This window comes from Theropithecus gelada, chromosome 18 (genome assembly GCF_003255815.1).
Source record: "Theropithecus gelada isolate Dixy chromosome 18, Tgel_1.0, whole genome shotgun sequence".
Lineage (NCBI taxonomy): Eukaryota > Metazoa > Chordata > Mammalia > Primates > Cercopithecidae > Theropithecus > Theropithecus gelada.
The window spans coordinates 47,910,238-47,927,826 of NC_037686.1; the positions used below are offsets into that span (position 1 = coordinate 47,910,238).

Here is a 17,589-nt window from a genome sequence, read left to right on the forward strand (position 1 = left end):
TCAAACAACCAAGCAAATAATTAGAACCATTCCTAGCCGCTGGAGCTACAAAACATTCTATTTGTATTGTCTGCTTAGTGAGTCCGTATCCATTTATTTGGCCTGATCCAATTCCGTATTTCTTCCTCCTGGATTCCACATCCTTAAAATTGTTCCCATGCATATTCCCCAGATTTCCTTCAATATAATTTGGCAAAATCATCTAATTATTTTGGTGTACATTGCACCTCCTCACCCTTTGGAATCTGCTGGGGCTTGAGCTTGCTTGTAATAACTCTAAAAGCAAAAAAGGAAGGTGGGGGCAGGTTCTGAGATCAGCAGTGCCTTGCTTGCAAGGCAACTTTCTTAAGTAGGCCATTGTAAGTTCTTCAAGCAAGAAAACACTAACCTCCCGAGGCAGGAGTGGAAGCACTGCTTCTACTGCCAAGGAAGCTTGTTGGGGACATTTGAGGGAGTTCAGGAGCTCCATACATCTAGCTCCATCAGAATGTCCCCCTCCCAATTTTCAAAATCCCATTTTTTTCCCAATCATGCACGCCCTGACTTTTTAAAAAAAGACCCCATGCCTAGAGGTTGGAAATTTGATTTGCTTTGCAGTTCAGCTACCTGTAGGATTAGGCTTTCTTCTGGTTTGCAAATGAAATGCTGCAGGGGAAAAGGTTTCTTTCAGGGAGGCAGAGGAGCTTTCAGATCCCTTATACAGACATTGAACTGGGAATTTAAAGCCCTGAGTTCATCCTTGTCGTTTCTCCAACTTCTCTAGCACAGTTAGAAACAGTCAACCAACCCCCATTATATTTCTTATTTTGATTAAAATGTTTTATGCCATGAACTATTAATACTTAGTCCACCAGAATCTTGACTTTCATCAGCACTTAGTTACCAGGTATCTACATGGCATAATTTGTGTAATTGTTTTACCATTACATGCCATCAGATATGATCCACTGGAAACAGGATCATTAATGCCTTTGCATCTAATGAGGTCAGATAATTGATTCCAGAAAACTCAGAACCAATTGAGAAAATTCCTTATTAATATTCAGCTTCTCCAGAGTCCTCTCAGGATAGCCGGTTAAGCCATTCTGCATAAGTCTTTGAACCTGAAGCCTCCAGTCCACAGCTCAGAGCAAGGACAGCTGGAATCCACAATCATAAGCTACAGAGCAGAATAGACTGAACCAGATCAGCTCTTGTCTCTGACCTTGATGGTGTTGGTGCCCTGCCATCAGCCTCCCCACTGAGCACAGCTCACCTGGGGGGAGAGGGAGCTTCTAAAATGCAAATCGCATTAGATCACTTCTTTGCTTAAACTCTTCAGCGGCTCCCAGTGCCCATAGGACAGTCCAGACTCCTTACTGGTATCAGGATCCCTCCTCCTCCCATTTCTCCTTCCACTGACACCAGGCTCCCTACTGTTATGAAGTATAAGTTGTGAAAAATAAGTTGCTTATTAATTCTAGCATTCATTTCATGCAGCAAAAATTTGGGTCCATTGACTGATTTTAGGATCAGGAGTCAGATGGCTTAGACTCCACTCTTACCCCTCCCTGCCATTTACCTAACAATTCCTCTAAGCCTCAACTTTTTCATAGGAGGTATGGGAATAAAAATAATATCTAGCCAATAAAATTATGTGGTTTAAATAAAACAATACACCAACTGAGTTTAGAAGAGGAAAAATGTTATCTTTTATTACTGTTCTTTTTAGAGATGGGGGGTCTCACTATGTTGACCAGGCTGGATTTGAACTTCTGGGCTTAAGCGATCCTGCCACCTCAGCAGGTGTCCCCACCTAGCTGGGACTACAAGCATGCACCACCATACCTGGCTTATTTTCATGATTTAGTTCATTGAGATGGACATTTTAAAATGCATGTTACAATAAAAAAATAAGCGTTCAGAGATTCCAGTGGTTCCTCTTTTCATTAAGCTGTTTGCGTGTTTTATAGCGGCAAGAGATTTAAGTTTCTTTTGGTAACAAGTTTGCTTTCTTCCCAGTACCCACTACAGTGGTTTTGATCCATCATCTAAGGTCCCCAGATGTTATTGCACTGGTTTCTTGTTTTGTTTCTCTGAGTTGATGGGACGATCATAGGCAGAATCCAGATGATGGAAAAGATGTGTTTGAATTAAAGAGAAAGAGGAAAACCCTGGTATGTGTGAAGGCTCTGGGAGAGACAGGCTATGGGGTGCTGGATAATCTGATTAGAAAGAAGCCTACAGAAGCTGCATTGCAGAGAAAGAACATCATCAGGGAGGGAGGTGGCAGGCCGGCAGTCCCACAAGTGGAGCCATATTCTGGATGAGAAAGGGCATTAGACATATTTTAATCCAAGCCAATGAATCTACCCTCTAAACTCCAGACAACTCCAGCAGATTTGGGATCATGAAATGTCTACTGGCTTTAACATCGACAGACCTGAATTTGCCTCTGGATTACTTTGCCCTGGTCACCTGCACTGACCACAGCCCTCAGAGACTTGCTTGCTCTCTTTCTAAGGTGTGGAGGAAAATACTGATTGCTTAGATTTGCAGCGAGGCTTGACGGAATAATGTTTGTGGAAGTGCCATCATTGTGGAAACAGAGCTTTCATGAGGTTGAGATTGCTTGAACATGTTCTCTTATAAGAGAGCTCCTTCTGTTTTCAGATTTTTCTAACACTAGGTAGGTGTGAGTTTCATTAAATGCAGGAGAAAACGGGAAATCATAGTAGAATCTGGGAAGATGCACAGCTCGATCCAGATGACTTCCCAGCTTTGAGGACAGAATTGGGAGTTGGGGTGGGGGCCAGGGAAGACATTGCAAATAGAGGTCATTGCTGCAGTCCCATGATTAGGGCATGCGTGTGTAAATATTCACACATCATACAGTCTCTATGTGGTGCACTGACACTTTCTCTGTGTCAACATGGATGGAGCACAAGACATGCCTTATAATATGTACTCTGAGATGTAGGTGCTATTATCCACATTTCACAGCTGAAGGTAATGGGTCTGTGGAGTAGCTTGTTCAAAAGCATATATCTTGTATGATATTAGATGGTCTCAAGGCCCTGTGTGAATCTAAGTTTATACCTGTGACATGAAAAATACAGGAAAGTGTCTACTGCTGTTAATAATTATCAGTGTGATTTTAAATGTCTTTTGGAACAAAGCTTGGTAAAAATTAAGTAAATGGCATTGCCTCTTCCCACCGGATGTTTTTGTCCAGACATCCTTTCCTTACTAAACTCTGTAGATCTACTCTTCACACCTGCCTAACTCAGAGGCCTATGCCTGTCTTATCTAAGTGCCCTCCACATTTCACCACCTCTTTCTTTTGTCTTTCTTTTTGAGATGGAGTCTCACTCTGTCACCCAGGCTGGAGTGCAGTGGCGTGATCTCGGCTCACCACAACCTCTGCCTCCTTGGTTCAAGTGATCCTCCCGCTTCAGTCTCCTGAGTAGCTGGGATTAGGGGCACAGCCACCATGCCCGAATACTTTTTGCATTTTTTGTAGAGATGCGGTTTCGCCATGTTAACCAGGCTGGTCTAAAACTCCTGACCTCAGGTGATCCACCTACCTTGCCCTCCCAAAGTGCTGGGATTACAGGCATGAGCCTCTGCGCCTGGCCTCCCACCACCTCTTATCCATAACCACCAGCTTCTCCCCTCCTTCATGGAAATTTCGATACTGAAACTTCTCCTTCGTCCTGGCTACCATGCTCTGTAGGATATCCCAGCAATCTTCCTAGTATCAATTACTCCCTGCCCAGTTCTTCACTGTTCCTCTATAGCCCCCATCACTTCCATTTGCTGTTTTAGTTGCTCACACCTACCCTTGGGTTGTAGACCTCTGGAAGGCTAAAGTATCATTTTATTGACATAATGGTATGTTGCAAAGGGTTCTTGGATAGGGGATCAGGCAACCAGAGTTCCTTTTAGGGCTTGGGCATGAGCTTGAGGGAACTGTGCAGATCCAGCTAAGTTCTCAAGGCCTCACTTGCCTTCCCTTTAAAATGTATGGTTTGGCCTAGATTTTCCTACACATCCTCAGAATAATCAATAATACGATGTGGATATTTCTTTTCTTTCCCTTTTTAAAATTTTTGAAACAGGGTCTCACTCTGCTGCCCAGGCTGGAGTGCAGTGGCGTGATCATGGCTCATTGCTGCCTCAACCTCCTGGGGCTCAAGCTATCTTCCTGTCTTAGCCCTCTGAGTAGCTGGGACCACAAGCACAGGCCAACACACCTGGCTATTTTTTTTTTTTTTAATTTTTAATTTTATTTTTAGAGACAGGGGTCTCACTTTGTTGCCCAGGCTGTTCTTGAACTCCTGGGCCTCAAGTGATCTCCCACCTTGGCTTCCCAAAGTGCTGGGATTACAGGTGTGAGCGAGTGTGCTCGGCTAGGATGCAGATATTTCCATTCTGTACACGCAAGCCTTGAATAACTCTGTAAACCCCGAAGGTCAGCCAAGGGTTTCCAGTTATTGTTGCTTGGGTAGCAGGAAGGTGACGAAAATGAGAAAAAATGCATAGTCATCATTTAAGCTACCATAATTGTCTTCCTACAAGTCTACTTCTTTACAGTGCAGAAACACTTGCCATTGTTTTAGATCCATTATCTTTTCTGCCTGGCAAAATACTTCTCACAGCTGAAGGTCACTTTTACAAATATCCCATCTTTTCTGGAAGCAGCCGCAGTGTCTCTTTCCACCACTCCCCAGCAGTTTGTTCCTGCCTTCAGGTAATTATTGTGTTGGTCATATAGATGCATCTATTGCCTTCCAACTGGACAGGTAGGGATTGTTGCCTTTTAACTCCCCCAGTGCTTTTGACTTGATCGGCACTCAATAATAAGTCAATTGATAAATGGATGATATGATTATTTAAATTTTTCAGGTTATGGGTGCTGTTGGGTCTCCTCTTGCTCCTTTTCCATTCCCGTCTTCTCCTTACTGCTGCAATACCTTTTATGAAAGAGGGATGGATTTTTGAGAGATGGTAATAAATAGGAGGATCTGTAAAAGGAAAGTCAATTGATTTTCTACTATAGTTCCTTTGGGTGGTGTGTGGATGTGATTTGATAAGACCCTGAGATCACGGGATACTGTGCAGACTTGAATTGTGCTGCCCATGGTAGCACTGAAAATCTAAGTGGGCCAGACTAATGGCAGTGTGGGCTCCTGGATTGGATTTCAGAACAGAAAAAAAAGGATATTAGTGGAGAAACTGGTGAAATTCGAATAAAGGACCATTGCTAATGTCTTAGTTTTGACAAATGTACCATGGTTACACGATGTTTTGCCTTTAGGGGAAACTGGGTGAAGGGTACATGGAAATGTTATGTATTATTTTTGCAACTATTCTATAAATCTAAAATTATTGCAAAGGACAAAGTTTATTTTTAAAAAAGTGGGTGGGCCAGAGTGAAAATTTTGAGTTTGGCTAGCAGACTCTTGCTGCGTGAATATTCTCACATCTAGTTATATCCCAACAATTTGTAGAATAGGTTAAAAAAGAGAACTGCAGGGAAGTTTAAAAACTCTCCTGTAAAAGATTCATGAAAAGGCATCAGAAAAAAATAAAAGCAAAACAAATAAAAAGTGAGACTGTGGGCAGCTGGTTGGGGAGGCCTAATATTAAAGGTGGGAAGCCAAGTGGCTGTTCAAGAGGTGGGTCAATGCAGTGATCCTGGGCTCACCATCAGGCTACTGGCTACTTATTTTAGCCCCAAGCACTTGAGTACATCGCTTTGCCTGCATTTGCCCATCTTTGAAATGATCTCACTGAGACTCACAAATAAAGATGTGTAAAATAAAATAATTCCTTACAAAAATCAAGTTTTCCTATTCTCCAAAATTTTGTCATTTTTTGCTCAAGAACAAAAGAGTTCCTCACTTGTGGGCTGGTTATGGTCAAAAACCTCAAAACAGCAAGTCTGATTCTGCATGAGCATTTTCACTTTGCACTTGGCAAGTTTCAGCTTCCTCTTAGAAGAATGTTCATGCCAATGCTAAAGCCATTTGACTTCTAAATATAGTGTACCAGATGTTAATAGGAACTGTATTATTTTCTGTTACACAAAGGGTCTTTCTTTAAAAGCCAGACAACAGTCCAGTTCTGGTTAGGCTCAACCATTTCAATCAAGGTAAATAGGATTTTTTTTCCCCTTTCTCAAGTATTGAAGATTTTGGTATCTTACACCGGATTTTCTTAACTTGACCCATGAACAAGTATCCATGCCTAGATACTAGAGAGATTTGTCAAGGCCAGGCACAGTGGCTCATGCCTATAATCCCAGCACTTTGGGAGGCCAAGTTGGGAGGGTCCCTGGAGTTCAGTTCAAGACTAGCTCAGGCAAAATGGCAGGACTCTGTCTGCAGGAAAAATTTAAAAAAATTTGCCGAGCATGGTGGCACACGCTTGTTGTCCCAGCTACTCAGGAAGCTGAGGCAGGAGGATCATTGAGCCCAGGACGCTGAAGCTGCATTGATATGATTGCAGCCACTGCACTTCAGCCTGGTTGGCAGATGGAGACCCTATCTCTTAAAAAAAAAAAAAGTTGAATGTGACGTTTCATACATATATCCCTTCTTTCCCCTCTATCGAGTGGTTTCATTCACCTTCAAAGGGTCCAAAACTCAAAAATGGCAAGAAACACTTTTACATACACACCATTCCATCACAAAAAGCCTAAACTATACTTGTTATATTTAGGTTCAGATTCAGTAATCTTAACGTCCAACATTGCAAATACCCAGATACTGGCTGCCTGGTTGATTTCACTTTTTGACCCCACAGCACCCAGCAACTCTGTAGGGCTGCACCTCAATGCGCGTTGGCTTGTAACTATTGCTTTCTCATAGCTGTGGCATTGTCTTCCTTTCCGGAAAACGTGGATTTTCACTTGAGGCACCTTTGTTCATCCAACCTTACCAATTTAAATGATCTCTCAAGAATACCAAAGTGACTCTGGCTCTTCTTGCCCTTCTAGTCCTTTAAAGACTGGCTATGCTTCTTTACAACACAGGCTGTGACCAGTGAGAATGTGGACTTTTAACCCATTTGAATGAGAATGCCTTATGGAACAAGTGATCTTCTGGCTGGCAGAGCATGAAGCGTCCCAAATGCAATTTAAATGTGCGATCCTGGTGTGATTTCAATGTCTCCCTTAAAGAGGCTTAAGCATGAAATTTCTTGGGCTGTTCCTCAAGAGAAAGGTGCTCTACAAATGAAGCCGAGAATATAAATTTCACTTGGTTTCAGATGAATGGACCGAATTATGAGGCTAAAAATGATTCCCTATTTCAGCCCCTTTGGATACTCCTCCCTTCTTCATTTCTAAAATTACTGTGATCTTAACTTCTGGGTAATACTTTAGGTTCTCCAGCAATTTAGCTTCCCTTTGAAAATGCACCAAAATCTAAGATTAATGTACCCTTTAATGTGGTTCTCTAACAGAGAACAATGTTAATAGACACTACACAAGAGATATGTAGGGGCGCCCAGGCACATTCCCCCCTCCCTTTTTCAGTAGTAGTTATATGATCAAATATAATACTAAAAGACTAAATGCTTGTGGCTCTTTTATATATATTTAAAACACACAGTAAGAACATAAGAACATCTCAAGTCATTTAGAAGGTAAAAGGGGGTTATCAACCAAAATCTTTGGAAATTTCATAAAATTTAAATATCTGCAAATAGTCCAACCAAAAACCAAAAAAAAACAAAACAAACAAAAAAAACACCCCAACATTTGGCTATGGAGGGCACTTCACATGTGAACCAAATGGCATTATAACATTTTCCTTAAACTAGTCACTTAAACCCAATTAGTAAGAATACAAGAGCAATATTGGAGACATCCCCAAATACCACGTACTTGATTAGAACATTCTGTTATGAAGTGCTCAGCTACCGCGGGCTTTCCTTTACATTGCATACATTACATTTCTACAGTGCAATGTTGAAATAGCCTCCAAATTTTGCAAAGTAGATTGATGTTCATCCTACAAAAATATTAACTTACAGTACATAACACTGAATAATTTTATTCTGTACATTTTTTTTCCTTCCATAATAGTTGACACACGTCAGTTTGTACAAGTTAGAAAAAACATCTGGTTGTTTACATCTGGATTAATAGTCAACAGAGGCAACCAGAAGTGGTGGGGCGGGTGTAGTTTGAGAAAGTATAAATACAGTGTTAATATTAACTGTGGTTAACAATATTCAGCTTTTAACAAAGCGATACAAAATAAATCATCTTAGATTTTTGACTGAAAAGATCTAGCTGAGACTGTTCTGCCAAACAGCCGACCAACTGATGCAAAAGGTTAAGGCTGACTTGACTTAGCAACCTGCAGCACAACCGAAAACACTGGTGCAGTTCAGAGCTCTTCAAATGCATAGCTTCAGTGTTACACACACATTAATTATATTCCTTCAATTAGTTAATCCTCTAGACAGTTTTCTTTTTGTTTTGCATGCATCCTGTTCCATTTTCATTAAGGGCATCTCTTCCTTGATCAATCATGTGCTTTGCTTTTCAATTTGTTTTGTGATTTTTTTTGTATGTTTTGTTTGTTAAGCTGTCAATACCTCCAACACTTGGAAAATGAAATATAGATGCGTTTTACTTACAGAAGAGAATCATAGCTATATGGACAATGCAAAATGAAATGAAACAAGTGTCAGAAACAGTTTATAAAAATGGCACATTTATTGCTACAGAACGGTCATGTACATGACTTCATCGAATAACTACAGATGGGAAACAGGTAATGGCCTTGACCAAGCTGGGTTTGTTTTTGTCTTGAAGGAACTCCAGCACACAACCTGTTTGGACACTTCTACAAATCAGAAATACACCAAAAACATGAAAAAATCGAGGCACTCAGCCACACATTGAAAACAAGGTGTAACTGTTTATCTTTTTTTTTGAAATGTTTTCCCTTTTTTTCTTTTTTTTAACAATTTTTTTAAGTTTTTAATGCTGCAGCTATGTGTACAGTCGCAAAAAATTTCCCCGCTGCGACCTACAACTAAAAAAAAAACAAAAACAAAAAACAAAAAACAAACAAAAAAGCTACCCATACAGTTTCATCTTGGTAACACATGGTAAAATAACATCTTTTAAATAGTAAAATAAAGTAACAAACTTTTACTCATAATGATTCCAAAAATCTACAAAGAAGAAATATTCAGAATCTGACAATTTTTTTTTGTAATATTCATGGTATAAAAGGATTGCTCCTGCGAAAAATAAGCCAAATATATTTTTTATTTTTAAATTTAGTTTTTTTTCCTACTAGGGTGTACTACAGTCTATTTTATAGCAAAAGAGCACTAGACAAACAAAGCTTTATAACAAAAAGCCAGGCACTGATACATGGTAAATCTCTGCTTTTTTTTTTTTTTTTTTTTTCTTATCTTCACTTAATTGCATCACAAGTAACAAGAATGAAAAAGGCCACAGTTCATATATTTTCACCATTACATATGTCTATAATACTTGAAATGAGTATGGCAAAACCAGCACTGCACAAAGATGAGTCCACTTCAAGTCCCATGAGAAAGAGCATGTCTCTAAAGAAAAACAAACAAAACCAAAGCAAAATAAAAAGAGAGGCCTAAAGGCCTTGGTGCCCCATTGTGTTGGAATTCATCATATTCCATCTTGACTTTTTTGCTTCCAGTCAGCCAGCAGACTAAATTTTTGTGCTTGTTTATGCTGATATTGATTCATTCCTGACTCAAGTTCACTTTTGGACACAGATCATATTCTGCCTGTTGGATGCAAAAGATGAAAATCCTCTTAACTCCAAGTCTTGGTTCGACTCCCTCCCCACTCCCCAACCCCTCATCAAAATCAAGATCACAAAAAACAAACAAAACAAAACAAAACAAAAACAAAAACAAAAAACCTCAGAAATAGGAAAAAGTGAAAAACAAAAAGGAATCGGAAGACTGAATCAGAACCAGTTGCACCACTGGGTGGACTGACAGTTGTATAAACATTAGTGTTCCTTGCAGCTACACAGAAGACAAATGGTAAAAATTTCTAGATGAACAGATCCCTATTCTGCATATTCATAAATTACTTGAATGTGGAGGTGGATCAACTGTTCCAAGTTGCTTTTAAAGTCCGAGTTTCTGAAAGAGATCCCCAGCCTAAGTGTTGTCATATAGAGTGTAGTATGGACCCTTCTGAAACGTTTGTATAGTACTTTAATCTTAACTGTCTTCCGCTGAATTTCATTTGAAAATCCAGTGCAGGATACCAATATCTTACCTGGGTTTGATAATTACAAAACAACAACAATAAAAAACACACTAAAAAGGCCACATTCCCTTTTTTCTTTTTCAATGGGGATACAACCCAATTAATATGGGTAGGTGCAGATTGTGTTTCTCCACCAAGCAAAACCTAGCGAGCAGCTTCCGGTGGCCATTAGAATTTTCACTTATTTCCAAAGGGAATTCAACAATAGAGGTATTGCATTACTGAGTAATGAATACATCAAAGCTGGTGAACAATAAATTGCAGCTTTTACTCTGAGTGAGAACAAAATATAAAGCACCAATTTAAAAAATAATCAAATGACTACAATTTACTTTTTTGCTTTGTTTACAGATTTGAAAAACTTTAATTCAGCTCTATTAAGCACCTTTATGATAACATGTATCAAAAGTGCCATTCTTAAAATGTACATCAATGCAGGGAGTGTTTCCAGTTCCCTAAAGAGTAAACACCATATTTTCTTCTGTACACGTATCCTGAATGTGATCAGAGTATACCTGCTTCCTATATAATATTGTTCCTAGGGATACCCGCCTTGGTAGACTATACAGAATGAGTGCAGAATGTACCACTAAAAGGAAATCTTTAACATACGGAGGGAACAAGTACACATGGTTTTCATTATTCAGGGAGGAGGGGAGAGTATACATTATTGTCTTCCATGCCCTTCTCTGAGCCTCTTTGTTCATACATTTCACAGGAAAGTCCCAAAATAACTTTTCATGAAGTTTGATTTCTGCTATTCTCCTAAGGTTTTAATCCACCTCCACATTTTAGGAACTTATCAACAAATCAAAGTTATTTTAGTTTTATCGCTACTGAACATATTTACAGTTTTTCAACACACACACAGCTAATCAAAATGTTTATGGGTTTGTGGTAACTATCTTATTTGTTCTTACATTTTCAGAAATGAACATAAAATTCTGATTCTTGTAGCTCACTATTTCATTTAAATGAGACTTCTTTTTAAACCACACAGTTAAAAAAAAACAAAAACTGATACAATGTATTAAAACACATAATAACAAGAGTCTACATGTAAAAATATAACTTTTACATACACAATTTCAAAATAATGATACGTTTGCCATTTGTTGCATAAAATTTACAAATGTATTTCATTACTATATAACTGGCAAAACAGGAGAACAGATGGAACATTTAGACCATTTCAATGGATTTATGGCATTTACTCAGTGCTGATAGGTGGAAAAACTACTTGAACAGGGATTTTTTTTTCTTAATACATGCCAAGAATTGTGTGGCTGTAAAAATAGAAACGAGTTAGAGACAAAAGGATGCTGACAAATACTTAACTAGGAGCACTATTTGTTTACTGCACTATACACCAAAGTCAATCATTATAAAGATTCACGATGGAAGTTGGTTCAATTGTGCCCAGACGTCAAAGCTAGCTATCTGATGAGTCGCTGTGCCATAGCTTGATCTATGTTTCTATCAAATATGGTAAGTATAAACTTCATTCATACTGGCCAGAGAAATACTGCACTACCCCTCCTCAAAAAAGTGCAACTTAATGCTTTAGGACTTATAAGGCTTGTTATAATGCTGCATGATGATTGAATATTGGCATTTTTCAGATGAAGGAGGAGGCAGTTAAGTCATCTACATTTTAGTAAACCCATTTTGAAAAAAAAAATCAAGAAAGCAACAAAATCAATCAGCTCTGTCACACTACTTGCAATTTTCTCATTTGACGGTTTTTGAACTTTACTTGTTTTTTTTGTTTTTGTTTTTTTCCAAAAATCTGACCATGTATTCAGAAACGCCTCACTGCACACTACTTCGGCTACACAGGTAGGTAACGCTTTAATCATTTTGTTAAATCACAGCCACTTTGATTATGTTATGTTTCCGATGATATAAACATTGGAAGGCACAGTGGTAACATTGTAGCATTCTAACCTTGTACCTCTGAAAATCCCAGAATAGGGTCACAAATGCAACATTACAATTCAGACAAACTCTTTTTGCCATGTCTTGGTAATGCTGCTTGTAATATCTACACATGATGTGACTTTTAAGTCCTGTGTTCCCAAAAGACTGGAGAAACAACTTTCTACTTATTTATGAATGAGAAGCAACATCAGGGTCAGCATTTCATCCTGCACTACCCCTCTGGAAGCAGAGTTGGCACTACAGGTTACGATAACAAACCAGGGAAAGGGACAGAAATAAGACAAAAAAAAAAAAAATCCATATTTACAGTAAAATCTTTCTTTTAAAAAAGTTAATCAGTACTATTTTTTTACAGGAGAAAAAAGTCTGAAACAAATGAACAAAAGCTTACCATAGTCACTAAATTTTTAATATATATTTATATATATATTTATATATATATTTGTCATAGGTCTATAAGATCCATCTGTTCCTCCTACCCTAAGGAATGGCTAATGTCATCACTTCGTTGTCATCAGGACGTTTGCTGGTTTTGTTACTAGGGCAGCCGAGCTTCCCCTAATTCAATATCCAGTAATTATAAACACTAGCTGACTTGAATACCAACAAAAACGTTCATGTAGTTTTCTTCAGAAGTACACTTTTTCATTATTGCAAGTTTACAATTTTTTTTTAAATTAAATATTTTTTTTCAGACTTACAAATTAATTATATTTTTTTTTTTCCAAAAGAAGTTTAGGCACAAATGCATTGTTCCACAGTGTGGAAAGATTGCCGTTCAGTCTCTGGGCTGTGTCTCAGCCTGTACATACTGCTTTGCACATTCTGAATGATATGTTAAAGAAAGTCGTCCCTCAAGTTGCACTTTTTTCTTTCTTTTTTTTGTTTTTCTGTTTTTTGATAATTGGGAATGCTGAAACCTCTTGCGTCTGCGATTCATAACTACTCAGACTTGTCTTATATTACAAAAAAGGGGGTTAAGGAGAAGTGTTTATGTGGGTTTAAGATAATACAGCTGTTAAGGAAGTGGTCTCTTGTTTTAATGAAGCAATGTGGCAACTTGGACCTGAGAAAGGAAAAAAGAGAAAAAAAATTCATTAATATATTTGTAACAGAGGAAGTGTGCTGCTTCTTTTTTTTTTTTTTTTTTTTTTAATTCTTTTTCCATGAAAGAAAGTATCTGTCAATTTGGGTAAAATTCACTTTTATAGCTGATACACTGGTGACAGTTACGAATGATCGGTTTCAGAAATGTTGAAAACAAACTTGCCCTTTTACATCTGTCCCATGTGATTCGATGCGTCTCCCATTCCAGGGTGTGGGCCGGCCAAGGAGAGTGGGGGAGGCTCTGAGGACACCTTCTCTTCCTCCCTTCTTTTCAGACATGCAGCTTTCGGATTCAGATTCCTTTCTGTGGAGGATTAAAGCACAGGACCTTTGTTTAATGCTGAGGCTTCTGGCAGAGGGCAGCAATGCACTCTTCTTGCGTGTCTGACCTTTTTCTCAGTGTTTATATTACAGAACAAAAGGAACAGTTACTACGTACTGTGGCGATCCATTTGGTCAGTCACTAGTAAAAGCTGAACTGCATATGAGTGTGTACAGCCACTTTACAGTAAGCAAAGGTTGGTAAAGCAAATAAACTAAGCTCCAATTACTGAAAGGATATAGGGAAAGTTGCAATATAATCTTAGTTATAAGAATCCTACAACTTAATTACAGGAGAAAGGGATGCTGCCTTACTTAAGGATTTAGACACAGTCTGCAATGGAAGCAATTCTTTGGAATGACGCTTGAAGGTCTACTGTCTGCCACTGCTCAAGGCTGGCATGCCCATCTCAGCTTGTGCCTGCCACAAGTTCCTCATGAGTTCTGCAAGGAGGCTGGCCTGCACTGACCTCGGACTTGCTGCTCCAGACTGAGGATGACCGCCACCGCCTGGTGGAGGATCAGGAGCTTGGTCTGGGGCTTGTCACTCTTGAGGTGGAGCTGCACCATGCGGCCGAGCTCTTTGAAAGCCTCGTTGATGTCACGGACCCGCAGGCGCTCTCGGGCGTTGTTGGCCATTCTCCGCTCCTTCTCACGCTCCGCCTTCTGCTCCGGTGTCAGGTCCTCATCGTCATTATTGCTGTGGGACAAAAGGGATGCAACATTTTCTAATGGTGTGGGGAAAAAGAAGGTGTCTACATTGTTTTCTTCCAGAGTTTTCAGGGAACTTTTCCATCTTATGCCATGTCTTTGGCAGAATTTTTATATCCACTGGACCTTGCAACTTGGCTGTGACAGTTCACAATACACAAGATACTTGGTTTTCTCACAGACATTAAACCCAAACCAAACAGGTGAGAGTGACGTAGATTAAAGTTAGAGTGCGGAGTGTGCCCATACTGATACAGGGGGGCAGAAAGGAGAAACAAAGCTTTTTTTATTCAATGGGGTTACACTCTGAAAAGCAGGCGTTCACCAACTTACGCTTAGCATATGCTGCATAACCATGCTTCAGAAAGACTTTATGTTTATACTTCATTTTTTTAATATAGAGAAAACCTTTCATACCGTGACATCTGAAACCTAGGGGAAACAAGTAATTGAAAAATGATTTTGATAGGTCAAAAAAACACAAGGCAGCTTAACAGGAGTAAGAAGAAAGGCCTATATGTAAGACACCAGAGCAGTGGGAGTGAAGACAGTGAGGCTTTTATCCAGGTATCCCCATTACCTTGCTTTGAAGGCCTGGTCAACCCACTATGTAATTCTCATTTTCTCTATGTATGAAATAAAAGGTTAGGAAAACATGACTTCCATGGTCTTTAATCTTATAGATGTTTATGATCCCCAGAACAAGTTTGGGAAACCTGAATTGATATCAGCCATGCAAAACGATTAAAAAAACCAAACACCTACAGCTTATGAATGATCATGACCTCATTGTGAGTCAAAAATGAAGCCAGAAAGCTGGGTGCAGTGGCTCATGCCTATAATCCCAGCCTGGACAATATAGTGAGACCTCTTCTCTATAAAAAATAAAAAAAATTAGCTGGGCACAGCGATGCACACCTGTAGTCTCAGCTACTCAGGAGGCTGAGGTGGGAGGCTCACTTGAATCTAGTAGGTGGAGGCTGTAGTGAGCTGTGATAAGGCCACTGCACTCCAGCCTGGGCAACAGAGCCAGACTCTGTCTCTTACCAAACAACAACAACAACAAAAAGCCAAATGCTAATTTCTGATTGTGAAAACGAAAATATTCCATAATTCATAACAAAGACATGGCTAGGCCCAGAATAGTCTGAAAAGATAAGATTGGTTCTGTCCATTTCTGGGTGTCACAGTGACAAATTAGAAACTTCTGAATGGAAGGCAAAGAGGATGATGAGCCACCTGGAGAGCATATCATATGAGGAAACCTTCATGGCAGCACGGCTCAAATATTCCAAGAGCTATCATGTAAAAAAGAGAGATGTGCACGATGTCTTGTCTCAAGAAGGCAGAACGGCATGTGCTACAAAGCTCCGAATGACTATTATGAATAAACGTAAGTGAGGATTTTCGGGGGGCTTATGAGAGATACAAAAAATGAAACAAACTTCACTGAACATCAGTAGACTTCCCATCACAAGAAACTCCATGGAAGTGACTAACAACCTACAGGGTAATTTCACACATCAGAAATGTTCACAGAATAAAGATGATTAATCACAACATTTTGGAGTTGGAAGATGTGGGAAATTATCTAGTCGATTCAATGTATACTTAATGAATGCTGGTTTAAAATTTATGACTCTGGTCTTCCATTTTGGAGAATCTCTGGGTAACTTCCAAGTGGCAATAAGGACCAATTACACTTGAGAAGCTCCAATCAATCAAAAGTGAGAGTGGTATTCCTGGGTTGCAAGTACACGTTACACATAAAGATGATGCACGAGTCAAGAACACTTGGGTGAAGGAGAAAAGTTAGGGGCAAGGAGGATGACACCACAGAAGGATGCTGTAAGACCAGGCTCCTCTCTCTCCATAGCATAAGTGCCTTTCCAGAAGGCACTGTCTGCCACAGGTGTGTATGGTAAACAGGCAACTCAACTGAATCCACTGGAAAAGGCCCTCTTTCTCTGCCTTCTACCGATCCCTCCTCTGCCCTCATCCCCGACTGCTGCCAATGCCAAGGAAATCAAGTAACAATTAATTCACTCCTATATTCTACTATGCAAATAGGCTGTAAAAAGCAAAAGAAAACAGTCTCTGCCAGGCCTGTCCGGAAGCTAAGCATTTGGGTGATATTTTTATACATCCAACATGTGCCACACCTTACACAAAGGAGACTGGAAAATGGGAACTTTTCTTCCAAATGTTTTCAGGCCAATAACCAATTAGAATTGGTTATTCACTTATAAATAAACTGGTTATGCAAATAAAACTGCCTAGATTTGAAAGGCACTGCCTTGTAATACAGTTTTGGAGGCATACAGAAGTAAATGTCGTAAGAGTGACCTTTTTAAATAAGAAGGTTCTCAACAGCGAGTGAAAATGTTGTTCTGAAACATCAAAGGGTCCATTAACATGCATAAGTTTGGCCACAGTAAGTTAAATTATCAAGAACTGACTGGTCTAACACAGAAGTTATTAAAGGTATGAAATTCCCTCCTTGGGATTTCTTGCCAAAGTGGCCAAGAATCAGAAAACGATGAGGAAGGAAAGGGGTTATCTAGAAGCATTTGGCATTTTTAAACTTCTGGCAGAACATGGAATTCATCTAAGTAATTACGAAGGTAACGTGAAGAGGCAGCATGTTCTTAATTCACAAAAGATTCCAAATAGAACCTTGAGAACCACAGCCTTTAGATGGAAAGTTGTAGTCTTAGGACACTTGGTTGAATTTGTGAATAAAAACAACCCAAGGGAACTGAGGTAAACTACATGGGTGCTGGTATTCAAACACCATCTGATTACCAGATTCAAGTTCAAGGAGATATAGATTCGAATTTAAAGATAGCAGATATTTAAGGAAACCAGACAGAAGCTATTTTCCTGCAGTTGTGTTTTCTGCAGAAAAGAGTGTCCAGGAGGAAAAACCATTAGCAATTTAGGTATTACTCATACACATCTGCATGTTTAGGATAAATCTAGGAAATAAGTATTTTCTCACTTTAGAGGTAAGAAAAGAGTTATAGTTGGCACATACATCAATTGAGTTTTTAACACGGCTACAATCTCTTTTTAGAAATATTATAGACACAACATTTCTGACCAAATTTGTAGAATAAGTATAGTTTTAAAAATAAACTGTACTTGAATCAGATACAAATTGTTTTCACTGTGTGTCATTAGCATTGGGTCCAGATTCATAAATGCCAAAACATTTTAGGCTCCACTAGAGT

General features: G+C 39.2%; 1 protein-coding gene across 14 annotated transcripts in view; it reads right to left on the bottom strand.

The window, feature by feature from the left end:
- Window positions 1–10,358: 10,358 nt before the first annotated feature.
- Window positions 10,359–17,589, bottom strand: part of TCF4 (transcription factor 4) — a 416,095-nt gene continuing 408,864 nt past the window's right edge. For all 14 annotated transcript variants that reach the window (XM_025365666.1, XM_025365669.1, XM_025365667.1 and 11 more), the window contains 3 exons: window positions 14,116–14,345; window positions 13,488–13,628; window positions 10,359–13,283 (listed from right to left, as the gene is read on the bottom strand). In XM_025365666.1, the coding sequence (XP_025221451.1) occupies window positions 13,492–13,628; window positions 14,116–14,345 (367 nt within the window). In that variant the 3' untranslated portion in view covers window positions 10,359–13,283; window positions 13,488–13,491. The remainder of the gene's footprint in view (window positions 13,284–13,487; window positions 13,629–14,115; window positions 14,346–17,589) is intronic.